Source organism: Salvelinus namaycush, chromosome 33 (genome assembly GCF_016432855.1).
Source record: "Salvelinus namaycush isolate Seneca chromosome 33, SaNama_1.0, whole genome shotgun sequence".
Lineage (NCBI taxonomy): Eukaryota > Metazoa > Chordata > Actinopteri > Salmoniformes > Salmonidae > Salvelinus > Salvelinus namaycush.
In genome coordinates this window covers 21,105,536-21,133,171 of record NC_052339.1, presented here as the reverse complement: position 1 = coordinate 21,133,171, position 27,636 = coordinate 21,105,536, and the positions used below count along the sequence as shown (strand labels likewise).

Below are 27,636 nucleotides of genomic sequence, written 5' to 3'. Positions count from 1 at the left end.
CGTACTCGACGTTTACTCCTCAAACCGATCACCGGGAACCCCTAATTTACCAGCCTTCAACCCGTGTGTAATTAATTACCCGATTCTACTTAATAAGGTAGCTATGTTTTCATTTTTACAACCTTTATGTAGGTATTTGCCTATGATGTGTATATTGTCATAAACTCCGGTTAAATTCTTTCCTTGATGACGAAGATTATTGTCTAGGAAAAGTTGAGGGAGTCTGTCCCACTCCATGGTTAATTTGTATTCGAAATCAAACAAGCAAACAAACTCTTATCCTCCAACCAATATCTGACTGGTCGACTCCCTTGTCAGACCGAATCAATGGGTATGGTCAGGGTTGGCTAGGTTACCTTCTAAATGTAATCATTTACAGTTACTAGTTACCTGTCCAAAATTGTAATCAGTAACGTAATTTTTGGATTAACCAAACTCAGTAACATCATATAAGTACTTTATGCTACTTTTTGATTACTTTCCCGTAAGAGGCATTAGAAGACAAGACATCTGTAAATAGCCCACCGAACTACCTCATCCCCATGTTATTTATTTTTGCTATTTTGCACCCCAGTATCTCTACCTGCACATCATCATCTGCACATCTATCACTCCAGTGTTACTGCTAAATTGTAATTATTTTCACCTCTATGGCCTATTTATTTCCTACCTCCCTACTCTTCTACATAGATCTTTCTATTTTTCTTTTATTTTGTGTTATAGACTGTAGGTTTGTTTATGTGTAACTCTGTGTTGTTGTTTTTGTCGCACTGCTTTGCTTTATCTTGGCCAGGTTGCAGTTGTAAATGAGAACTTGTTCTCAACTGGCCTACCTGGTTAAATAAAGGTGAAATAAAAAAAAGTGCATTTGGTGTGTCATCATATTGGTCTCTGACTGCTATGATGACACACCATCATAGAGTCTGGTGGAACAAACTTAAACTTGCTCCTTTTTTCAATGCTGAATTGAATGTCATTGAAAAACAGAAAGGTGTCATGTATTTTTTTCCACAAAATTCCTTTCTGAATGTAAAAGTAATTCAAGAAGTAACATCTAGTTTTTCAAAAGTATCTGTAATCTGATTACAATAGTTTTTGCTGTTAACATAACTGATTACAGTTAGTGTTTTTGAAATCCAATTACGTATAACTGATTGTGCAGGGGCGACCGGGATGCTGCAGTACAGTAGCCCACTGCAGATGGCCAGCTTCTTGTGTGTGTGGATTTGAAATCCGGGTCACAGCACCAATGTAGTCAACTGGGTATTGAACCTGGGTTGTCGCCCCTGTTTTACCCCACTGATCTAAGGCCAAGTAAGGCACTTGAACCGGAATCTGTAGCACACTTAGGCTTTAGCAGAAGTAGTGTTTAGCCGTTACCCCACCACTCTGGGGTAGGAGAGAGGAAGTTGCGAAAGAGACAGTCCTGAAAAAGTCTTATTTTACAAAAGAAAAACCTAGCTCCTATTAAGGCCCTTGTGGAGATCAGAGAGGATCTGAGGAAATAATATGAGAATATTACACTGAGCCAACCAAAGGGGGGAAGGAAAGAGAGAGTTGATGAGATGGGGAGAAAGAGAGAGGTATGGAGAGAGTGTCTTGTGGTGTTAATGTATCTCTCTCCTCTCTGGAATGGCATTCTTTATAACTTGTGTGTGTGTTTAAAGAAAATACCTGCTTTTTCAGTGTGGTTGAGTGTTCCCTAAATGTAATTTAGGGTGAAGATAATTCACTTGGAACCACTTGTCTTTTCTAGTCAGGAAAGACAACCAGGCAAACACTGTATAGGTGTGTTTGGTTGACTTTGTGGGTGTGGGCAAAAGACACGCACACACACACATACACATACACACCTCGTGGCCCAATATTGATTGCAGATACAGTGAGCTCAAGGAGCAGTAGGTGTGGGGAACAGGTCCAACCTTAGAACAACATGATCAGTTATATGTAATGACATGGACAAACACGCACACAAACACACAGTAAAGAAGTGTTGTGTGTTGGTGCACACAGTTCACTGTTTGTGTCCAATATTGGAATGTGAGCGAGTTGGTCATGAGATGGGCATCAGGGAACCTAGTCTCCCAACAACCATCAGCTGATCCCATTTCAAACCCCACCTGACAGGATCTGAAATGACGGGCTTACCAATCCTCCCAGATATAAATTGGTTGGTGATGGGCTATAGGGTCTCTCTCTCGATCCTTCCTTCTCTCTTTCCTTCTCTCTCTCTCTCTCTTCATATTGAAAGGGGAAGTGGTGTCTGTCTAGTCAGAAGTGTCATAGGATTGCAGGAAGTGAAGTGGGGCTTGTGATTCTGCATCACTGTACCATCCGATTGTTTTCTACTCAGATATTACCTAATCTACCAGCTGCAAAAACATAAACACTGTGTATTTAACACACACACACACACGACCCTGTGCAAAGATAGTGTTTGTGTGTGTGTCATCCCTCTGTTGCAGGACAGGGGAAGTTTTTAATTCCAGGTGCATGTAGCTCAGTCTACCAGAAGATGGCAGTGGTACCACAGACATGCATGTAAACAAACACTAGTGTTGTGTGCATTGCAGGGGTTCTAAAATAGTGGGTTGTGGCCAGTTCCTCGTGGATTACAGCCAAACACTGTTAAACAGAGTTGTAGTTATTTGGTGGTAAGTCTTTTTAGGGGCTGCAATGGAAAAATGTTTGGGAACCTACCAAAATTGCAGAAAGTAAATTCTGTATTGTCACAAACCTATGCTAGGTCTAATATGTTTTGCAGTTAGTTGGGTGTGTATCTTATGAGTGTAGGAGGATTTGGAAATAGGCAGATGAATGTGATTCTGTAGCAGGGTGATAACATGTGATATTGCTAATTTGGGAAGTAAATAACAAAAAATGTTTGAGCACTTAGAAGTTTCGGAGGACTGAGGGAGGGGAGTGCATCTGATGATTAGCCATATGCTGGGATATCATAACAAGAGCTGATAATGCAAGACCTTTAAGTATTCTACAGTGTATGTGCATGTGCCCGTGTGTGCTGTAGAGACTGATAAGAAACCAGCCTGCTAGCCATGTCTAAACAGATTATTACAAAACAACTGAACTCTGCTGTTTGAAGTGGCTTCCTCTCTTCTCCTCTCCTCCTACCCTTCATGTGACCTGATATGAAAGGACTGTATAGGAGTTAGCAGATTTCCATTATGCACCCTCCTCCTTATATGGCCTTTTACTTATGCAGTTCTTTCACGTCAGTGCAGATGAAGGATGGAGACTATACTATTGACATGCACTCAGGAGTAATACAACAATACTCAGGCAGGCAAATCAATGACCAACCAGATCAGGTGACTAACCTGATCAATGACCAGCCTTGACCAGGACCAGCCTTGACCAGCCTTGACCAGTTTTATTGCTTCATTAATCAGGACAACACTGGCGGATGTTGCCTATATATAAAACAAATATTCTGTCGGGATTTGAGCTTACTGCTGTTGAGAGTTGTAATAGTAGAATGCACATGGTTACATTTTGAAATGTGGTAGGGTACTGTCATTCACTGACAGACCTTGCTTTGAGAGATATTTATAACCTGTCAGAAATTTCCAGTTGATCAACTACTAGCCATGTTAGCTAGATGGGTAAATTAGGCTAACCAGCTATCTAAATCTTGTAATTATCATTGCAAGATTACTCTACCCCCCAGGGGGCCTACATTGATTTTGTTGAGTCACTCAGGTATCATAACACACGGCCCTGGGAAAAATATGTAGATTTGCAGGAAATTAGCTTTAAAACTGCAAAAGAACACAGACACTGGACAGAGGAACTCTGCCTAGAAGGCCAGCATCCCGGAGTCGCCTCTTCACTGTTGGTGTTGAGACTGGTGTTTTGCGGGTACTATTTAATGAAGCTGGTAGTTGAGGACTTGTGAGGCGTCTGTTTCTCAAACTAGACACTCTAATGTACTTGTCCTCTCAGTTGTGCACCGGGGCCTCCCACTCCTCTTTCTATTCTGGTTAGCGCCAGTTTGCGCTGTTCTGTGAAGGGAGTAGTACACAGCGTTGTATGAGATCTTCAGTTTCTTGGCAATTTCTCGCATATGGCATAGCCTTCATTTCTCAAAACAAGAATAGACTGATGAGTTTCAGAAGAAAGTTCTTTGTTTCTGGCCATTTTGAGCCTGTAATCGAACCCACAAATGCTGATGCTCCAGATACTCAACTAGTCTAAAGAAGGCCAGTTTTATTGCTTCATTAATCAGGACAACAGTTTTCAGCTGTGCGAACATAATTGCAAAAGGGTTTTCTAATGATCAATTAGCCTTTTAAAACGATAAACTTGGATTAGCTAACCCAACGTGCCATTGGAACACAGGGGTGATGGTTGCTGATAATGGTCCTCTGCCTATGTAGATATTCCATTAAAAGTTAGCCGTTTCCAGCTACAATAGTCATTTACAACAGTATCAATGTCTCCACTGTATTTCTGATCAATTTCATGTTATTTTAATGGACAAAAAATGCGCTCTTCTTTCAAAAACAAGGACATTTCTAAGTGACCCCAAACTTTTGAACGGTAGTGTATATATATTTTTTTATTTCTTTACAAATTGATACTTGGAGTCAAATATTGATATAATATCGTCCAAAAAGAATATTGCTATAGTAACTCTATTGACCCCCCCCCCATCACTCATTCGGACGTCTTTGGAAACTCATCAATGAGTCACCTGATCTTGTGAGCTAAGGCTAGGATGGATTCCATTGTCAATACCACAAAGGCACATACACACACTTACACGTGGGTGGTGTGTAGACGGTTCCCAGGGATAGGAGATCCCAGAAATGAATCTCACCCCCAGCTCCCCATTGGCCGTCTGTCAGTGATTGACATGTCTTTGTCCAATAGTTCTACCCTAGGCCCCACCTCATCCTCCCTCCCTCTATTCCTTCTCTCACATTCACTCCAACTCGCAGCTAGAGTACAGTTAGATCTGCCGTCTTCCAACAGAGAGAGAGAGTGTGTGTGTGTGTGTGTTATCTGACGTGAGAGAATAGGACAGGCTCGGAAATCATGGGGTTCCCACACCCCGAGTGGATACAGGTCAGTGAAACACTGTCACTGTGTGTGTCTGACTCTGTCTCTTTCTATTCATCTTTCCCTCTGTCTGTCTTTTCATAGCTCAGGAAAAGGTGTGTTTTGTTACTGTTGGCTTTCTTTTATAATTGAAGTTGCTGTGTGTGTGTGTGTGTGTGTGTGTGTGTGTGTGTGTGTGTGTGTGTGTGTGTGTCTTGCATTACTTTGTCTGAGTGTGTTTGTGAGAGAACTCTGCATGCTGCCACCTGGCTGGTGAGAGATCCAGAGTGGTGGTTGGTGGGAGGTCATCGGCCTTGGCCTCCCCAATTAGAGTGAGTGCCTGCTGTACATCTAGTGTTGTCCCTTGGACTCAAGCATGCAACACAATTTCATAAGAAACTGTATCAGTCAACTCCTATTGACCCACAGTAGACTACTAGCCCTTGTTTCTTTGTCAGAAATATGAACTGATATATGAACTTTATTTGAATTTTGTATCTTTCATTTGCCACCCTCCTTTCTCTCCTCCTAATCTTCCTCCTTTCTCAGTGGCTACTCCCTGCAGCACCGGTCTAACCGGAACCATTGTTAAATGTTTGTCACTGTGAATATCGCAGCTGCACACACCTCACACTTCTCTCTCTCTCAATAGAGAAAGAAATACTTTTTTTTTTTAAATGAAGAGTTGGGGGAATTTCTCTTTTACTTTCTAAAACAATTCTGCAAGTTCATAAAGACACACAGACATATGTCCAGAGGTGTGTGTGTGTTTAGGAGGTATGGTATTAGTTGTAGGTGGCTTTCCTGCTGTTGTGTCCTTATTTACAGAAAACAACATTTATAGAGCACAGTGTGTGTATGTTTTTAATACCTAAATGAAAGTGTGTGTGTGTAGGGTAATACAGTACGGTACATGCAGGTAACGGAAGCATGAGTATTTGCATGAAGTGAGCGTTATTTCCATACGGAGTGAATGAGTGAAAGCAGAGGGAGTGAATGAGTGAAAGCAGAGGGAGTGAATGAGTGAAAGCAGAGGGAGTGAATGAGTGAAAGCAGAGGGAGTGAATGAGTGAAAGCAGAGGGAGTGAATGAGTGAAAGCAGAGGGAGTGAATGAGTGAAAGCAGAGGGAGTGAATGAGTGAAAGCAGAGGGAGTGAATGAGTGAAAGCAGAGGGAGTGAATGAGTGAACGCAGAGGGAGTGAATGAGTGAACGCAGAGGGAGTGAATGGAAGTGTGTGTAGACTCTCTCTGTTTCTCCAGGAACCATTTTAGGAAATTAATGCCATGATAAAGGGGAGACCTTGCCAGGAGGGCGCACCCACACTCACACACATGCTTGTACATGCAAGCATGCACACACACACACACACACACACACACACACTGCAGCTCTGTTAGTAGGACACCAGGTTGCTGATCTTGCCATGCTCTTTTTCTGGGTCAGTCTGTTTGGAGCCATCTCTCTAATCTCTCACTTGTTTCACCACGTCTGAGCAGCTCACCTGCCTCAATGTTTCTGTCAACACACACTTACTCTCAGATAGTCATAAACGTGTTCAGGAGCGCATGTCTGACCAGTTTTAGATTATTTGAATCTGCTGTTTAGGTTTTTAAAGAACACACACAAATAATGCTGGATTAAACATCACACTGCTGTGTCATACCTCCACCTTTGTCCTGTTTCTCTCTGTTTAGTGTCTGCTCTGTGACCAGAGAGGGAGAAAGGGATGTAGAGAGATGAGATATAATTAACTTTATCTTTAAATAAAGCTGGAATCCGTAGCTGTGAAACTGCCAAGTCCATTTGCAATATTACAACAAAGACTTTACTTCAAACCAAGAACATTGTTTTTTTCCCATCAGACATCAGTGAACGCGCAATAGAACAGCAGAGTGATTTTATAACAAAGATGCTCCATTTCCTAAACAAAATAAAAACAAATGCACCTGGGGTGACTGTTTCACCTTATGCGGATCTCAAATCAAATTGTGTTTGTCAGATGCTTCATAAACAACAGGTGTAGATGTAACCGGTGTGAAATGGCTAGCGGGATGCGCGCTAATAGCGTTTCAATCGGTGACGTCACTCGCTCTGAGACCTTGAAGTCGTTGTTCCCCTTGCTCTGCAAGGGCTGCGGCTTTTGTGGAGCGATGGGTAACGATGTTTCGAGGGTGGCTGTTGTCGATGTGTGCAGAGGGTCCCTGGTTTGAGCCCAGGTAGGGGCGAGGAGAGGGACGGAAGCTAATCTGTTACATTGACTAACAGTGAAATGCTTACTTACGGGTCCTTCCCAACAATGCAGAGAGAAAAAAAGAACAGGAGTAATAAATACACAATAAGTAATGTAAACTGGGCTATATACACTTAGTACCAGTACCGAGTCGATGTGCATGGGTACGAGGTAATTGAGCTCCTTGCGGTCTGATGCCAAGCCGTTGCCATACCAAGCGGTGTTGTAGCCAGTCAAGATGCTCTTAATGGTGCAGCTGTATACCTTTTTGAGGATCTGAGGGCCCATTCCAAATCTTTTCAGCCTCCTGAGGGGGAAGAGGTGTTGTCGTGTCTTCTTCACGACTGTCTTGGTGTGTGTGGACCATGATCATTCCTTAGTGATGTGGACACTGAGGAACTTGAAGCTCTCGACCTGCTCCACTACAGCCCTGACGATGTGGATGGGGCCATGTTCTGCCCTCCTTTTCCTGTAGTCCACGTTCAGCTCCTTTGTCTTGCTGACTTTGAGGGAGAGGTTGTCGTCCTGGCACCACACTCCCAGGTCTCTGACCTCCTCCCTATAGGCTGTCTCATCGTTGTCGGTGATCAGGCCTTCCACCATCATGTTGTCAGCAAACTTAATGATGGTGTTGGAGTCGTGCAAGGCCACGCGGTCGTGGGTGAACAGGGAGTATAGGACGGGACTAAGCACGCACCCCTGAGGGGCCCCCGTGTAAAATATTGTCCCATGTACATTGTGTAATTTACTGATGGGCCCTAACTAGCCCCATGGGGATATCCCTGGTCAGTACGATCGGGTCGTGTACCGCTGCGCTCTGAATTGATGATTACTTGGGTGCTGCCAGCTGTGGGCATGTGGACAGGATTGAAATAAACGCAATCCAGGGAAAACTGTTCTGTTGCCTTCATTCCGTGACATACCATATTTTCCTAATCATCTCGCAAATCTCTGTTGTGACTTTATGGTCAAAATTATCCTATTTACACTTTAGTCAATTTTGACACTATAATATTTTTTTACGATGGCACATATGCCATTTTCAAAAGGAGAAGTTTATTTTTTGGTTCAGTTAGACTTTAAGGAGAGCGGAAGCAGCCTTGTTATATTTTAGCAATAAGCCGTGGCTTACAGAGAAGACAGCCTATGGCAACAGCGTGTGAATTCCATTGTGTTTCCTCCTCTTCTCGTTGTCTTTAGCCTGCTACTACAGGCCATTCCTGATGTGCTGCTATTCACCAGTTCCCATTCAAACACTCTTACCAGCCTTTATCTGCATATTTACACACACACACAACCTACTGCCATGGGGGGTAACAGTAACACTAAGGTTGCAGTCAGATTCCATTGACGTTGCTTCCATTGTCATTGACGTCATGTTGTCTACCTGGTCTCTCTGTCTGTCCCTGTCTCTCCCTATCTCCCTCCCCCCTCCCCCTCTGCCTGTTCACCAGGTGAGCCCTGGGCGCCGAGCGTGCTAGCCAATAACCATGCTGCGCCAATCTGAGCCTACCAATAGCACGTTGCACCTGGTTGCTACGGATATGAGTGAAATCATGGAGAATTTGGACACTCGTGAGCTGTACCTAGGAGACGGGGAATATGACACTACAGACTTTAAACTCCCAGGTAGGGTGTGTGTGTGCACATGTGAGTGTGTGTGCAAATGTTTTATTCATTGATTGATGGATTAGTTTATAAGAAGACAGTTTTACCTATCTAACTATTTATAACATATTCATGAGCAACAAAGTGTGTGTAGTGTGGGCAGGTAAGTTTTGCTCAAGGTGTTGGCTGACAGTGAGGAATGTTATGTCTTAGAGAAGTGTGTGTGTGTGTGTGTGTGTGTAGTTTCTGATGTGTGTGTGTGTAGTTTCTGATGTGTGTGTGTGTAGTTTCTGATGTGTGTGTGTTCCCCCAGAGGAGCGTCGGGGCTTTGCGTCTGTCTACAATACTGTGGGGTTTAAGGAGGCGGAGGCCAAGGTGTTTCTCTCCTCTCCCATCACCGCTAAGATACTAGAAGTGGAGAGATTCACCTCTGCACAGGACCGCTTCAATATCACCTCACAGCGCAGTGTCAACAAGGTACACACGCACATACCTCAGCAAAGCACCACAACACACACAAACACACACACACACACACACACACACACACACACACACACACACACACACACACACACACACACACACACACACACAGACACTCACTCAGCCATACCCTTTATATTTTTCCTGTCTGTGTAGAGTCTGCCTGCGGTATTTAAGATTGAAATGAGACATGGAGAGTTCAGCTGGGTGGTCAAGAGGAAGGAGAAACACTTCATGGACCTCCACAGAGAACTGCTCCGATACAAGACTTTCATGAGAATACCACTACCCTCCCGCAGGTACGCACGCACGCACACACACACACACACACACACACACACACACACACACACACACACACACACACACACACACACATACACACACACACATACACACACACCTGTTTGTTTTACTATCCTTGTGGGGACCAAAAAATGTATTCCCATTTTTAAAATCAAATTTTTACTAACCCCTAAACCTAACCCTTAACCCTTAACCCATCACCCTAATCCTATCTCTAATTGGAACTCTAAACCTAACCCCTAAGCCTAAAATAGCCTTTTTCCTTCTGGGGACTAGCGAAATGTTCCCACTTGTCCAAGTGTTCCTTCTTTTACTGTCCTTGTGAGGACTTCTGGTCCCCACAAGGATAGTAAAACCAAACATACACACACACACAGGTACTATCAAAGATGTTGAAACTGAAAAGACACTAACAATTTCCTATTGACTCCCTCTCTCCTCTCCTATTTCTCTCTCCATCCTTTCTCTCTCTTCCAGCCACACAGTGAGAAGGCATAGTGTTCGGAGGTCAGAGGTCAGGGCCATGCCCACTCTGCCACGGGGGAGCGGGGATGAGCTGGCCCGTGAGGAACAGGTGTCCAGCAGGAGGGTACGCCATTCGGCAAACACATTTGTCAATCACCTGTTAATCACATGCTCTACTCTTCCTAAAACGGTATGTCTTTATTGGTTACAGAAAGCATTGGAGGACTACCTGAACAAGCTGCTGAAGATGTCTATGTACAGAAACTACCATGCTACGGTGAGACACATACACACACTGCTGAAGATGTCTATGTACAGAAACTACCATGCTACGGTGAGACACATACACACACTGCTGGAGATGTCTATGTACAGAAACTACCATGCTACGGTGAGACACATACACACACTGTTGGAGATGTCTATGTACAGAAACTACCATGCTACGGTGAGACACATACACACACTGTTGGAGATGTCTATGTACAGAAACTACCATGCTACGGTGAGACACATACACACACTGCTGGAGATGTCTATGTACAGAAACTACCATGCTACGGTGAGACACATACACACACTGTTGGAGATGTCTATGTACAGAAACTACCATGCTACGGTGAGACACATACACACACTGTTGGAGATGTCTATGTACAGAACCTACCATGCTACGGTGAGACACATACACACACTGCTGGAGATGTCTATGTACAGAAACTACCATGCTACGGTGAGACACATACACACACTGCTGGAGATGTCTATGTACAGAACCTACCATGCTACGGTGAGACACATACACACACTGCTGGAGATGTCTATGTACAGAACCTACCATGCTACGGTGAGACACATACACACACTGCTGGAGATGTCTATGTACAGAAACTACCATGCTACGGTGAGACACATACACACACTGCTGGAGATGTCTATGTACAGAACCTACCATGCTACGGTGAGACACATACACACACTGCTGGAGATGTCTATGTACAGAACCTACCATGCTACGGTGAGACACATACACACACTGCTGGAGATGTCTATGTACAGAAACTACCATGCTACGGTGAGACACATACACACACTGCTGGAGATGTCTATGTACAGAACCTACCATGCTACGGTGAGACACATACACACACTGCTGGAGATGTCCACGCTACGAGGATATGTCCAACTTTCAAATGTTCTTGTTTCTCTCAGATGGAGTTTATAGATGTCAGCCAGCTATCCTTCATCCATGATCTGGGACCTAAAGGCTTGTGAGTAACTCTACACTATCTACTGTAACTAACTACTCATCACCACCATGATACTTCAGTCAGGAAGAGAAGTCTTCTACGTTTTCTCTTCATTTCCCCAGAGAAGGGATGGTGTACAAGCGGTCAGGTGGTCATCGTATCCCAGGACTTAACTGCTGTGGTCATAGCAAGATGTGTTACCGCTGGTCCAAACGGTCAGTATCCTGAGTAATAGATGAAATATCAAGATGTGCTACCGCTGGTCCAAACGGTCAGTACCCTGAATAATAGATGAAATATCAAGATGTGCTACCGCTGGTCCATACGGTCAGTACCCTGAATAATAGATGAAATATCAAGATGTGCTACCGCTGATCCAAACGGTCAGTACCCTGAATAATAGATGAAATATCAAGATGTGCTACCGCTGGTCCATACGGTCAGTACCCTGAATAATAGATGAAATATCAAGATGTGCTACCGCTGGTCCATACGGTCAGTACCCTGAATAATAGATGAAATATCAAGATGTGCTACCGCTGGTCCATACGGTCAGTACCCTGAATAATAGATGAAATATCAAGATGTGCTACCGCTGGTCCATACGGTCAGTACCCTGAATAATAGATGAAATATCAAGATGTGCTACCGCTGATCCAAACGGTCAGTACCCTGAATAATAGATGAAATATCAAAGTCTGAGAATGATTCTATCCTCCTCTTACTGCTCCAGCTGATACTGCTGAGCTGTGCTTTAGTAATAAGCTCTAGTGTCTGTCTGTCTAGCTGGTTGGTGGTGAAGGATTCGTTCCTCCTCTACATGAAGCCAGACTCGGGAGCCATTGCCTTTGTTCTCCTGGTGGATAAAGAGTTCTGCATCAAAATGGACTCCAAAGACACAGAGACCAGACACGGAGTACGGATTGATAGCCTTTCCAGGTGGGTGGGTTTGAGTAAGATGCTGGTTGTAAAAATAAAAAAAACGTAGGTTGCTACCTCACCAAAGAGTATTAAAAAAACGGAAATCTACAGAAATTATTCAGACAATCATTGAGTAAAAAGGAGTTTACACAATCAGTGTTTTTGTGTGTGTGTATATTCTGCAGGGCCCTGGTGTTGAAATGCAGCAGCTACAGACATGCCAGGTGGTGGGGTCAGGCCATCGAGGGCTTCGTCCAGAAACATGGCTCTGCCTTCCTGACCGACCACCGCTTCGGTTCCTTCGCCCGACAGGAGCACAACATCCCAGCCAAATGGTATCCACGGCTACACCACAATCATTAAACCACGACACGTTTAATACAGTCAGAGTTAAACAACACCCCAGTCTGAACATTAAGTGAGAACAATGCAGAATATATATTTAAAATGGGAAATTACTCTGGGAATGTATTTTTTCAAGACACATTTACTGTACACACCAAAGTCCCAGTAGAGCATAAAGGCCAGCTAGTGTGGCAGGTGGGTTATCCCAGGTAATCCCAGGTACACTTTGGCCCAGGTACAGTTTGGCCCAGTTACAGCCCTTAAAGGTATCTGTCTCACTGGAGTAACCTGACACAAAGGGAGGGAAAGTGACACTGGGCTTCTCATCACCTGTCACCTGCTGTGGCAACACTATACTGTCTGTGTGAGACATGGAGGGGGTGTGTGCAACAGTGAAAGTCTCTGGTGGGTGTATGCTTGCGTGCGTGGGAAAGTTTGTGTGTCTGTTTACCCGAGAGAGAGAGTGAGTGTGTGTATGAGAGAGAGACCGCACTGTGTTTTAAGTGTGTGACTATAATATAACTCTGTTTATAGGTATGTGAATGGGAAGACCTACATGGCCGACGTGGCCGACGCTCTGGAGGAGGCTGAAGAAGAGATCTTCATCACTGACTGGTGGTACGTGTGGGTTGTTTACAGTGTGTGTGTGTGTGTGTGTGTGTGTGTCTGCATATGGAGAGCACAGAGCGGTCACACCTCCAAGGCAGACTGTGGTCAAACAGATGGGTTACAATCAGAGACCTGGAATACTGTTACACCCACCCCACACAGCTGTCAGCCGCCAGTGTGTGGACATCTCACATTTGTTTACCCTCAGAGCCTGGTTCCTCTCTAGGTTCCTTCCTAGATTCCTGCCATTCTAGGGAGTTTTTCCTAGCCACCATGCTTCTACATCTGCAATGCTTGCTGTTTGGGGTTTTAGGCTGGGTTTCATTATAGCACTTTGACATCGGCTGAGGTAAAAAGGGCTTTATAAAATACATTTGATTGTATGTGTGTGTTTTCAGGCTGAGCCCTGAGATCTTTATGAAGAGACCGGTTGTCGAGGGAAACCGCTGGCGCCTTGACTGCATCCTGAGACGCAAAGCGGTGAGCAACAAAATGCTGTCTCATTGGTCCATTCGCACCCCTCAAACTGCCTTAGTGTGGATCTTATCATTGATTAAATGATTTGATTATGTGGTGATTAGTAACGGTGTCTCTGTCTTTCTGTCCCTATAGCAACAGGGAGTGCGTATCTTTGTGATGCTGTATAAGGAGGTAGAGCTAGCTCTGGGCATCAACAGTGAATACAGCAAGAGAACACTAATGCACCTCCACCCCAATGTCAAGGTAGGTGTGTGTGTGTGTGTGTGTGTGTGTGTGTGTGTGTGTGTGTGTGTGTGTGTGTGTGTGTGTGTGTGTGTGTGTGTGTGTGTGTGTGTGTGTGTGTGTGTGTGTGTGTGTGTGTGTGTGTGTGAAATGTGTTTACAGTGTGTTTATAGAGCATAGGAGGTTGGTGGCACCTTAATTGGGGAGGACGGGCTTGTGGTAGCGGAATGTCTGGAGCGGAATAGATGGAATGGTATCAAATACATCAAACACATGGGTTCCATGTGTTTTTGATGCCATTCCATTCACTCCATTCCAGCCATTATTATGAGCCGTCCTCCCCTCAGTAGCCTCCACTGGTATAGAGGTATCCTTTTATGTAGTAAAAGTGTGTGTGTGTGTTTCTTCTGTAGGTGATGCGTCATCCGGACCATGTCTCCTCCTCTGTATACCTGTGGGCGCATCACGAGAAGATCATCATCATCGACCAATCAGTGGCCTTCGTGGGTGGGATCGACCTGGCGTACGGTCGCTGGGATGACAGAGAGCACCGTCTGACGGACGTGGGGAGTGTGACGCGCTCTGTAGCCCTGGAGCAGGTCAGACACACAACCACACACACACACAGTCTGAGTGTCACATGATCACTAGCCAACATAGAGCATGTGAGGATCAGACATCCACACCAACTTTCCTCTCGCTCTGTCTTTCTGTCTCCTGCCTCCTGTCTCCACAGGCTGAGGGTTCCTCCTTCAAGATGGCCACCGCACTGACCAGTAGTTCTGCCCCTAGCAATGGGAAGGGTGCTGCTGCCCTGGTAGTGGACTCAGGGGACCAGCCCAAGTTGAAGGGGCTGGGGAGAATCAGGAGGACAGGGTTCAGTATGAAGAGACACCTGCAGAAACATGGACTGGCCCACGCCGACTCTGTTAGCAGTGTGGATAGCTCAGAAGAGAGTGAGTCCGTACATGCACATGTCATAAACACATGCAGAAGCTAAACGTTGCCCAAATTGTTGTATTTAACGAGTCATTTGCTGCTTTGTGTATCTAACCGGCGTGCCTAACTGTTTTGAATGTTTAACATCACTAACTCTTCTCTACTAACTACTCAACACAATGCTACATTGATGCTGGTGCTCTGCTTATCACTTGGTAAACAATACCAATGTTAGCATAGCAAACTACTCAGTTCACGCTAGCATTATGTAGATAGAAGAATCAGATCTGAAGCATCCGTTTGGAACTTTCACTCACCACCAAATATGGTGATGAGAGGAAGTACAGCGGGCTGTGGGAGAAGATGGAGCTAGATGAAACTTGGCGGACATTCTGCTAACTTTCAGATCGATTAATCTCGATGCAGTTATCTGTTCCCAAAACTAGAATGTGTTACGAACAGATTGCACTAACATTTGTAGACTTGACCATTTGCCAAAGTTAAAAAAAAAAAATGCGTTGTTTAGAAGGAGTGAAAGGGCAAATTGAGTTATTGCACACACGGAATTCACAGAGAAGGAAAATATGCAACTACATGCTAAAACGCGCCAATAGGATCTCGCTAGCTCATGCTTGGCTCTGCCCACCTCCTTGCTTGTTCTTCCCACTGTGCTTCATTTGCTCCCATTGGAAACAACGCCAATGAGATAGCTTTGGTTAGTTACCAGTATCTTTGGTACTACAATACTAGCTCGCTATCCCCATTTTGATCTGGAGTCTCCCAGAATTAGAAATTCACGCACTAGCACGCATTTAGAGACCATGTACTTCAGGTGCAGAGAGAGGGACAGGACCATAGTCTGCAGAGGTTAAATGGCAGTCTGTGTGTCCAGGTTGGACGAACAGCGTCAACAGCCAACACAATCTGATCCTTACTAGAGGGGTGGAGCTGAGACTGGCCCCTCCCATTGGGTTGGCACAGGCTGGTGAGTGAGTCTCTGATTGGAAGATGCGCTGTGGGATCGGGGCTTCGACTGTCCCGCTGCTAAACTCATCACCCAGTGTGCTTTGCAGTGTACATCACGTGTGTCTCTCTGAAAGAGTGCAAATATCTCAGGGGCCTCATTTATAACGTTGTGTAAATTTTATATGAAATATCTGTAAAGACTGAGCATGCACCAAAATATTGAGATTGATCAGCTTGGCGCATGCCTGCCATAAATAGGCATGTTTCCCATTATAAATCAGACCTGTTGTGAAACTGCGTGTGTGAACAAGCATTATAACTCCGCCTGAAAACCCCCATCATTCACCTGTTATGGTGACAAAGGCACCCTTATTTGCTGTATACTTTGTAATTATTGTAATTAGGCCAAGACAGTATCTAAAGGAAATAGCAATGGCGAACTTGATCAATGTCTTTGGAGATTTTGGCAGAATGTTTTCTTTTGCGGTGACATCTGACCGTGTCTGAAAGACAAACTATTCCACATTGTTGTGGACCTGTAAACAGATCGTTTGAATTCACTAATGTTTTGCATTTTACTATTTCCCGAACCTAAATATGCTGCACTGCCCGCGACTTCTGAAACATTGTCTACTCAGGAACAAAAATGTAAACTACAGTGGGCCTACTTACAGTGGTAGTTAACACACTTCAATGCTAAATATCAACTGTCTGTTCACCTGTTAAACTCTGTATGTTATAAAACGTGCTCCCGTTCGGATGCAGAGAGCAATAACCTGAAAGTATAATAGCCTATCTATTAGGCACAATGAGAGATGCGCATGTTAAGTTATTGCATGGCTACTTCAGGAATATGAACTCATGCTAGAAAAGGTGAGGAATTTATTCTGCAATGGCTATGGTATGTATATATCTATGTATTTTGTAGGCTATTATGTTTGTAATTTAAATATTATTTACTCAAGAAATGTTACATTAGGCTACAATATTCAGGCGTAGTCTACAAACGTCAATGGAAAAGGTGAACCATCGGTACGCATAGAGCAAAATACTTAAAAAGCGTATCTGTTTATTTGCTACTGTGAAGTGGGTCCAATTAAGAGAGATGGGAAGAATGGTAGCCTGTCCTACCTTGTTGTATGCCTATAGGCTATTTCGGGTGTAGCAAGTATTAAAAACATCCCAGTCAGACAAGGTTTTATTCTGCAATGATTGTGGAAATTAAATAAACAATAGGAAATAGATGATTATTTTAGAATGCAAAGATAAAATAAATAGATTTTCGCTCTTCTAACTAATGGCAAATGATTGCATCTTATTATATTTAGCTTCTTGTTTTTTTTGTTCTAAATAAAACTGTCATCATATATTGTCAATGCGTACTGGGAGCGGAGTCAGGTGCAGGAGAGCAGAGAGTTGTGAACAGGCGCACACTTTATTTAGGCAGGAGAAACCAACAGACGGACGCCAGTGCGTCGAAACCTCCAGCCAATTGGCAAAAGTGCAAACAGTCACAATAATATGTACAAACAAATAAACATACCTCGTGAAATAAAACACGGGATAAACGCATACCAGTATAGCGCATCAAAATAGACACATAACACAAAACAATCTCACACAAAGACATGAAGGGGAACAGAGGAATAAATACATGTAGTGTGATTGGGGAATGAAAACCAGGTGTGCAGGGAACAAGACAAACCAAATGGATGAATGAAAAATGGAGCAGCGATTGCTAGAAAGCCGGTGAAGTCGACCACCGAATGCCGCCCGAACAAGGAGAGGAGCCGACTTCGGCGGAAGTGGTGACACATATTCCTGCTCAAGGCTAGTCTACCGTTGCCTATTTGCAATGCAATACTTCAACCAATAGAAACTGTGCGTACACATGGTCTGAAGTTTACGGGAGGATAAGCACATTCTAACATAAATTTCAGATTTTATAAATGCCGACTTTTGCGTGAAAACTGGTGCACGCATGTTTTGGGGCATATTTTGTGTGTATGGCAATGTTTATAAATGAGGCCCCAGGTCTTTCTGCACCGTGTGGCATGGCGTGGCCTGGCGTGGCATGAGAGTGTGTGCTCATGTCAAGACTTTGTTTGTACAAGGTCAATAAGAATCCCCCATGATGCAGACTAGGGCCTCTGCAGTGTGTTTTTATGGCAGAAGAATTTCAAGGAATGTGGAGGAGGCAAAGACCCACCCAGACATATTATCCCTCAAAATGGCAGCTTGCACACACACACCTTCTGGTTGTGGTTATGCCTGGGAATGTTCAGATGTTTTCCTCAGATCACTATGTTTTTACTACTGTGAATGTTCATCTGGGCACAATAGTACTCAACTGTGTAGCTAGACTCAGACAAGACCGCTGCTGCTGGTAAATGAGCTGACTTATCTGTCTGAAACAGGATGGACTGTAACTCTATGTCATGGCTGTCTGGGTGTGGGGCGTGTTCTCTCTCTCTGTGTGTGTGTGTGTGTGTGTGTGTCCGTCTGTCCGTCCGTTTGGGGAATATTTTGACTCAACTCTTTCTGTCCACTGTTTGTTTAATGCATTGAGGAAACAAATCCTTATAAAACTAATTTAAACCTTGAAACTAACTACTTATAGTAACCAACCTCTCTCTCTTGGAGTCTCTTCTGATTTCAACTGAAATGTGTCTTCCGCATTTAACCCAATCCTTCTGAATCAGAGAGGTGTTGGGGGCCGCCTTACGTCTTTGTCGCCCCGGGAACAGTGGGTTAACTGCCTTGCTCAGCGGCAGAACGACAGATTTATACCTTGTCAGCTCGGGGATTAGATCCACCAACCTTTCGGTTACTGGCCCAACATTCTAACCACTAGGCTACCTGTTGAAGTCATTCAGTTGTACAACTGACTAGGTATCTCCCTTTCCTCTTCTGATTTCCACTGCCCCCTGCTGCTGGTTTTGGGAGGTGCAGGGAAACGTTTTCCTGGTCAGATCAAAGTCAGGAAAACCTGGACCTATACGCTTGATGTTTAACTTCTATGTGTCTGTGTCTGGCCTTTAGAGACAGTGCGTAGCATGCAAACAGGAATAGGAGGAGTAGGAGAGTTGGTTGGAGATACAAGGTTCTGGCATGGGAAAGACTACTGCAACTTCGTATACAAAGACTGGATCCAACTGGACAAGCCCTTTGACGGTAAGCACATCACCTGAACACACACTTGAACCTGGTCATAAACACACACCTACCTGTACATGACTGTATCCCGTCTCGCCAGACTTCATTGACAGACACACCCACCCCAGGATGCCGTGGCATGACATCGCCTCCGTGGTTCATGGGAAGGCTGCCAGGGATGTGGCCAGACACTTCATCCAGCGCTGGAACTTCTGCAAGGTCAGACACAGGTCATAGTGATGTCAATAAGGTTCAGAGGTAACATGTCTGACTCCTTCACAATTTCTGTACAAGAACAGCATTTTGGTAATTGATCATTTCTCTCTCTTTCTGGCATCCCCTCTTTCACTTCCTCTTTGTCTGTCTCTCTATCTGGCTCTAGATAATGAAGCCAAAGTATCGTTCTCTCTCCTACCCGTACCTCCTGCCCAAGTCTCACACTACCGCAGGAGAGATCAGATACCAAGTCCCCAACTGCATCCCTGCAAAAGTACAGGTAAACACACACTAACACACGCACCATCCTACACACACAAGTTTTATGGCTTGAATATCCAACTGCACATTTCCACTCTCTTCCTGTCTGTGTCCCCTGTCAGATCCTGCGCTCAGCATCCGACTGGTCAGCTGGTATAAAGTACCATGAAGAATCCATCCACAACGCCTACGTCCACGCTATCAAGAACAGCCAACACTACATCTACATAGAGGTACTGTTGTACATATACAGTACATTACATAACACTGCATAGGCGTTGTGTAGTGTAACATGCTTCTATGTCCTGCTGTTTCTCAGAACCAGTTCTTCATCAGCTGTACTGATAACAGACATGTCTTCAACAAGATAGGAGACGCCATCGCTGAACGCATCATCCAAGCATACAAGTAACCCCCCCCCCTCTCCACACACACAAACATGCACACATGTACAGTACCAGTCAAACTTTTGGACACACCTACTCATATTTTTAACATTGTAGAATATAGTGACGACATCAAAACTATGACATAACACATATGGAATCATGTAGTAACCAAAAAGCTATTAAACAAATAAAAATATATTTGAGATTCTTCAAAGTAGCCACCCTTTGCCTTGATGAATGCTTTGCACACTCTTGGCATTCTCTCAACCAGCTTCACCTGGAATGCTTTTTTTTAAGGAGTTCCCACATATGCTGAGCACTTGTTGGCTGCTTTTCCTTCACTCTGTGGTCCAACATCCCAAACCATCTCAATTGTGTTGAGGTCGGTTGATTGTGGAGGCCAGGTCATCTGATGCAGCACTCCATCACTCTCCTTCTTTGTCAAATAGCCCTTACATAGCCTGGATGTGTGTTGGGTCATTGTCCTGTTAAAAAAAACAAATGATAGTCCCACTAAGCGCAAACCACATGGGATGGCCTACCGCTGCAGAATGTTGTGGTAGCCATGCTGGTTAAGTGTGCCTTGCATTCTAAGCAAAGCACCATCACACCACCTCCTCCTTGCTTCACGGTGGGACCCACACATGCCGAGATCATCCGTTCACCTACTCTGCGTCTCACAAAGATATGGCGGTTGGAACCAAAAATCTCAAATTTGGACTCATCAGACCAAAGGACAGATTTCCACTGGTCTAATGTCCATTGCTTGTGTTTCTTGGCCCAAGCAAGTCTCTTCTTATTATTGGTGTCCTTTAGTAGTGGTTTCTGTGCAGCAAATCGACCATGAAGGCCTGATTCACATAGTCTCCTCTGAACAGTTGATTGTTGACATGTGTTTGTTACTTGAACTCTGTGAAGCATTTATTTGGGCTGCAATTTCTGAAGCTGGTAACTGTAATGAACTTATCCTCTGCAGCAGAGGTAACTCTGGGTCTTCCTTTCCTGTGGCAGTCCTCATGAGAGCCAGTTTCATCATAGCGCTCAATGGTTTTTGCGACTGCACTTGAAGAAACTTTCAAATTTCTTGAAATTTTGTGTATTGACTGACCTTCATGTCTTAAGGTAATGATGGACTGTCGTTTCTCTTTGCTTGTTTCGAGCTGTTCTTGCCATAATATGGACTTGGTCTTTTACCAAATAGGGTTATATTCTGTATACCACCCCTACCATGTCACAGCACAACTGATTGGCTCAAACACATTAAGAAAGAAAGAAATTCCACAAATTAACTTTTAAGAAGGCACACCTGTTAATTGAAATGCATTCCAGGTGACTACCTCATGAAGCTGGTTGAGAGAATGCCAAGTGTGTGCAAAGCTGTCATCAGTGAAAAGGGTGGCTACTTTGAAGAATCTCAAATATAAAATATATTTTGATTTGTTTAAGTTTTTTTGGTTACTACATGTGTTATTTCATAGTTTTGATGTCTTCACTATTATGTATAAAATAGTCAAAATAGAGAAAAACCCTTGAATGAGCTGCTGTTTTGACTGGTACTGTACACACACATATGTACACACACACGATATGACACGTACAGTAGAAACACACTCACTGAGAATAACCAGCTCCACATGGCAACTGTTAGGTTTGGCAACAGCAGCTTTCTTGAGGATGTTCCCACTGTTTAAGGTCACATCTTTCTCCGGGGGGAAATAAACTGTGTGTGTGTGTCCTTTTAGGGAGGGTAAGAAGTTCCGAGTGTACGTTGTGACCCCCTTGTTGCCCGGCTTCGAAGGAGACATCAACACCGGAGGAGGCAGTGCCATTCAGGCTGTCATGCACTACAACTACAGGTGTGTGAGCGGCACGCCATGAAATTAGACATGTCTGTCTGTGTAATGTATCTCTGCTGTAATATAAGGGGATTCAGAAGGCTGTGGCCAGAGGAGACTTGGGATGGCACTTGGGAGGCCAGTTAAAGGGTTTATATCTACCTCTGTTTACACAGAGTAGACACTGAGAAGACCTGCCTTCACTTTACAACCACAGCAGTAAAGTGTCTGTGTGTGTACTCCACCCATGGAGATGGACTTTATGGGTCAAATTAGCATCCTTGTGGAAACACTACATCACACACTGGCTAGGCTGTCTACACACCCCTCCCTGTTCCTGTGACTCATCAATCTAGAAGTGGCAGGTACTGGAGTTAACATTATCTCACTCTCTGTAGAACCATGAACAGAGGAGATTGTTCCATCATATCTCAGCTGAAGAGAGAAAGTAAGTAATGTGTGTGCGTGCGTGTGTGTGCGTGTGCGTGCGTGTGTGTGTGTGTGCGTGTGTGTGCGTGTGTGTGTGTGTGTGTGTGTGCGTGTGTGTGTGTGTGTGTACACAAGGGTAACGGGAAGTTCATGCCAGTTTCCACATTTCTACCCTCTTCACCAGAGTGGCGTCATACTGACCAGTACAAACAGCCATAGTTTAACACACACCATCTCAGTGCAAGAGTCGTCACTACAGTCCCTGGTTCGAATCCAGGCTTTATCACACCCGGCCGTGATTGGGAGTCCCATAGGGCGGCGCACAATTGGCCCAGCATCGTCCGGGTTTGGCCGGGGTAGGCCGTCATTGTAAATAAGAATTTGTTCTTAATGGACTTGCCTAGTTAAATAAAGGTTACATTTAAAAAATAATAATAATAGCACACCCACCTAGCAGAACACAGACCTACTTTTTGATTAACATTAGACTGTCTCCTTATGGTTCTGCTTTTATTTATGATTCTGTGTGTTTCAGTGGACTGGTTGTGTGTGTGTGTTTCAGTGGACTGGTTGTGTGTGTGTTTCAGTGGACTGGTTCTGTGTGTGTTTCAGTGGACTGGTTGTGTGTGTGTGTGTTTCAGTGGACTGGTTGTGTGTGTGTGTGTTTCAGTGGACTGGTTGTGTGTGTGTGTTTCAGTGGACTGGTTGTGTGTGTGTGTTTCAGTGGACTGGTTGTGTGTGTGTGTTTCAGTGGACTGGTTGTGTGTGTGTTTCAGTGGACTGGTTGTGTGTGTGTTTCAGTGGACTGGTTGTGTGTGTGTGTGTGTGTGTTTCAGTGGACTGGTTGTGTGTGTGTGTTTCAGTGGACTGGTTGTGTGTGTGTGTGTTTCAGTGGACTGGTTGTGTGTGTGTGTGTTTCAGTGGACTGGTTGTGTGTGTGTGTGTTTCAGTGGACTGGTTGTGTGTGTGTGTTTCAGTGGACTGGTTGTGTGTGTGTGTGTTTCAGTGGACTGGTTGTGTGTGTGTGTGTTTCAGTGGACTGGTTGTGTGTGTGTGTTTCAGTGGACTGGTTGTGTGTGTGTTTCAGTGGACTGGTTGTGTGTGTGTTTCAGTGGACGATCAGTGGATGAACTACATCTCATTCTGTGGTCTGAGGACTCACGCTGAACTGGAGGGACGCCTGGTCACAGAGCTCGTCTACGTCCACAGCAAGATGCTCATCGCAGACGACAACACCGTCATCATAGGTGGGTAGGTTTGGATTTGTGTGTATTGTTAGGTATTACTGCACTGTTGGAGCTAGAAACATAAGCATTTCACGACACTTGCGATAATATCTGCAAAATACAGTTGAATTCAGAAGTTTACAAACACTTATGTTGGAGTCATTAAAACTCGTTTTTCAACCACTCCACAAATTTCTTGTTAACAAACTATAGTTTTGGCAAGTCGGTTAGGACATCTACTTTGTGCATGACACAACTCATTTTTCCAACAATTGTTTACAGGCAGATTATTTCACTTATAATTCACCCTATCACAATTCCAGTGGGTCAGAAGTTTACATACACTGAGTTGACTGTGCCTTTAAACAGCTTGGAAAATTCCAGAAAATGATGTCATGGCTTTAGAAGCTTCTGATAGGCTAATTGAAATCATTTGAGTCAATTGGAGATGTACCTGTGGTTGGCCTACCTTCAAACTCACTGCCTCTTTACTTGACATCATGGGAAAATCAAAATCGGCCAAGACCTCAGAAAAAAAATTGTAGACCTCCACAAGTCTGGTTCATCCTTGGGAGCAATTTCCAAACACCTGAAGGTACCACGTTCATCTGTACAAACAATAGTACGCAAGTATAAACACCATGGGACCACGCAGCCGTCATACCGCTCAGGAAGGAGACGCGTTCTGTCTCCTAGAGATGAACGTACTTTGGTGCGAAAAGTGCAAATCAATCCCAGAACAACAGCAAAGGACCTTGTGAAGATGCTGGAGGAAACAGGTACAAAAGTATCTATATCCACAGTAAAACGAGTCCTATATCGACATAACCTGAAAGGACACTCAGCAAGGATGAAGCCACTGCTCCAAAACCGCCATAAAAAAGCCAGATTACGGTTTGCAACTGCACATGGGGACAAAGATCGTACTTTTTGGAGAAATGTCCTCTGGTCTGATGAAACAAAAATAAAACTGTTTGGCCATAATGACCATCATTATGTTTGGATGAAAAAGGGGGATGCTTGCAAGCCGAAGAACACCATCCCAACCGTGAAGCACGGGGGTGGCAGCATCATGTTGTGTGGGTGCTTTGCTGCAGGAGGGACTGGTGCATTTCACAAAATAGATGGCATCATGAGGAAGTAAAAGTATGTGGATATATTAAAGCAACATCTCAAGACATCAGTCAGGAAGTTAAAGCTTGGTCGCAAATAGTTCTTCCAAATGGACAATGACCCCAAGCATACTTCCAAAGTTGTGGCAAAATGGCTTAATGACAACAAAGTCAAGGTATTGGAGTGGCCATCACAAAGCCCTGACCTCCATCCTATAGAACATTTGTGGGCAGAACCGAAAAAGCGTGTGTGAGCAAGGAGGCCTACAAACCTGACTCAGTTACACCAGCTCTGTCAGGAGGAATGGGCCAAATTTCACTCAACTGATTGTGGGAAGCTTGTGGAAGGCTACCCGAAAGGTTTGACCCAAGTTAAACAATTTAAAGGCAATGCTACCAAATACTAATTGAGTGTATGTAAACTTCTGACCCACTGGGAATGTGATGAAAGAAATAAAAGCTGAAATAAATCATTCTCTCTACTATTATTCTGACATTTCACATTCCCAAAATAAAGTGGTGATCCTAAGACGGGAAATTTTTACTCTGATTAAATGTCAGGAATTGTGAAAAACTGAGTTTAAATGTATTTGGCTAAGGTGTATGTAAACTTCCGACTTCAACTGTATGTGTATGTGACCAATAAAATTGTATTTGATTTCTGTGTGCAAGTTTGGATTAATGTACGTCTGTAACCTAAGCTTTACATTACCATCTGCTGGTCAGTGTTATTACTGCATCCATCCATCCATTTACTCATAGTCAAAGAAGAGCTAAAGAAAGTCCTAATGACAGACACAAAGGACCCACACACAGCTAACACTTCCTCTGTGTGTGTTGTAGGTTCGGCCAACATCAACGACCGCAGCATGTTGGGGAAGCGTGACAGCGAGGTGGCGGTGATCGTTGAAGACTCGGAGACCGTTACCGCGGTGATGGATGGACAGGAGTACCAGGCTGGTCGCTATGCACTGGCACTACGTCTAGAGTGCTTCAGGTGTGTGTCTGTGTGTGAGCCTTCAAGTGCTTTGACTTACGACCTCACTGAGGAATCAACTCTTCTCTTTAATACTGAGACTTTTTCCCCTTCTCTCTCCCGTCACTCCCTCCATCCCTCTCTCCCGCCTTCCATCAGGACTATCCTAGGGGCCCATACTGATCTGTCTATAGACGTGTCTGACCCTCTCAGTGATCACTTCTACAAGGAGATTTGGATGACCACCTGTGCTCGCAACGCCACTATCTATCAGAAGGTAGCTAACAGACACACAAAAACACTCCATCTACCAGAAGGTACACAAACACTAACATGCAACATTAGAACCAACCCAGTCACTATTATGTCATAATGCTACCTATGCTTTGCTATCACAGAGAGTACAGAGTTGAACTTCTCCCTCTTTCCCCCCAGGTGTTCCGGTGCCTTCCCTCCAGTGATGTCAGGAACATTCTGGAACTGGAAGGCTACTTGGCCAAGCCGGGGTTGGAGAGGGAGGATTCTGCACGCGCTCATGAGGAGCTGAAGAAGATCCGTGGCTTCCTGGTCCAATTTCCGCTCGACTTCCTAACTGAGCAGAATCTACTTCCTCCCATCGGCTCCAAGGAGTCCATGGTCCCCATGGAGGTTTGGACCTGAGACCGAGACCAGAGACTTTACACACACACACTCCACATTCTATACCAGAGAACTCTACCAGTGTCTGGAGGTCATTCCACTCTGGAGTGTGTGTCTGAAAAGCAGACAGCACCTTCAAGTTTACATTAAAAAGAAGAAAACAAAGGAGGAGGAGAGGACAATGGAGTGATTAACTGGAATGTAATGGACTGCTCTGCTCTGTAACTGTTCTGTACTGTTTACTAACACTATGGGACGCCGTGAGGGCTGGAGAACGCAGCTCAGACTCCTCTGCGTGATGTTTCTATGAAAACATACTAAGGCCTTAGAATAATGTAAGACAAAAAAAGACAAGAGGGAGAAAAAAAGGAGAGTGTGATATCGGAGTTAGAAAGGGAGAAGGGGGGGTGAGAGAGAGCTCTGTGCCCTTGCAGGCACATTGTGAAAGTGAAACCTTAAAGCCCTGCCATGTATCTAACCTCTAACCCTGACCTTAACACCAAAATGAAATCACATGAACTCAACACAAGTGCCAATTATTGCTACGGTAATGTTAATGCAGTATACCTTCTCTTACATTTCTCATGTTCATTCTGTGGATTTCAGACTATGACCTTAAGGACCTCTGTTTCTACTAGCGTGCCTTTAGGTCTCTAGAGGCCTAGACACCCTGTACAATAGCAAAACACAAAGGGACATTGTATTCCATCTTGGGATGTTGTATGATGCTGCATGTAGCTGTTAGCATGCTAGCTAGTCACTGCACGTATCCATTAGCATGAAAACAAGTCAGTCTGCTGTGTGTTGCTGGTAACTTGTCATGTTAGCTACCAGTCCATGCAATCATTAGCATGCTAGCTAGAGTCAGTCCATTTTTAGCTACACCCGGCATGTAGCTACAGTAGCAAGGTTGGTCTTAATTCTAATTGAAGACAGTCAGTTCAGGAAGTGATTTTGTATTAAAGTAAAATTGAAATAAATAGCTGCTTCTTTTCAGTTTGAGAAGTCCTTGAAAATAAATGCTATTTTTTTCCGATAATTGAATTGTAGTTTACTTTGAATTGAGCCCAACCCTGGTAGCTAACTGATATGCTTACCGTTTGCTTGCTAGTAAATGGCTGGACTGTGGTCATTATACCAAAAATAAGTGATCTTTTTACTTTACTGACTGTAACAGTTCTGTCAGAGATAAGAGGTCTCCATGGGAGGAAGTCCCAACTCATAACTGTCTCATATCAGAATGTATCAACTGTCCTCTGTCCCCCTTTCTCTGTCACTGTCCTTTTCTCTCTGTTCCTTTTCATTTATTTTCTCTGTCCTGTCTTTGTTCATCTCTTTTGTACATTTCTCTTTCACTCTACCTTTCATTAGCCTGTTTCTATAAATTGCACTTTTTGCACAGACTGATTGTGTCTTGTAGGAAAACCCAAATACTGATAGTTCACGTATTTAATTATTTGTGCGTTGATGAAATGAATATTAACTATTAAATATTTCTGTTTTTTCT

The 27,636-nt window shown here is 44.1% G+C and overlaps 1 protein-coding gene across 1 annotated transcript; it reads left to right on the top strand.

The window, feature by feature from the left end:
* The first annotated feature begins 10 nt into the window (after positions 1-10).
* LOC120027840 (phospholipase D1-like) lies at positions 11-27,636 on the top strand. Its single transcript, XM_038972898.1, has 26 exons — positions 11-97; positions 8,748-8,922; positions 9,215-9,378; positions 9,544-9,686; positions 10,171-10,282; positions 10,370-10,435; positions 11,371-11,429; positions 11,531-11,623; positions 12,195-12,347; positions 12,515-12,664; positions 13,209-13,292; positions 13,682-13,763; positions 13,896-14,006; positions 14,399-14,584; positions 14,722-14,941; positions 18,933-19,064; positions 19,147-19,265; positions 19,429-19,542; positions 19,646-19,756; positions 19,843-19,931; positions 21,655-21,768; positions 22,146-22,195; positions 23,289-23,423; positions 25,358-25,511; positions 25,650-25,767; positions 25,926-27,636. The coding sequence occupies exons 2-26, from the start codon at positions 8,784-8,786 to the stop codon at positions 26,148-26,150; spliced, it is 3,123 nt and encodes a 1,040-aa protein (XP_038828826.1). The 5' UTR covers positions 11-97; positions 8,748-8,783; the 3' UTR covers positions 26,151-27,636.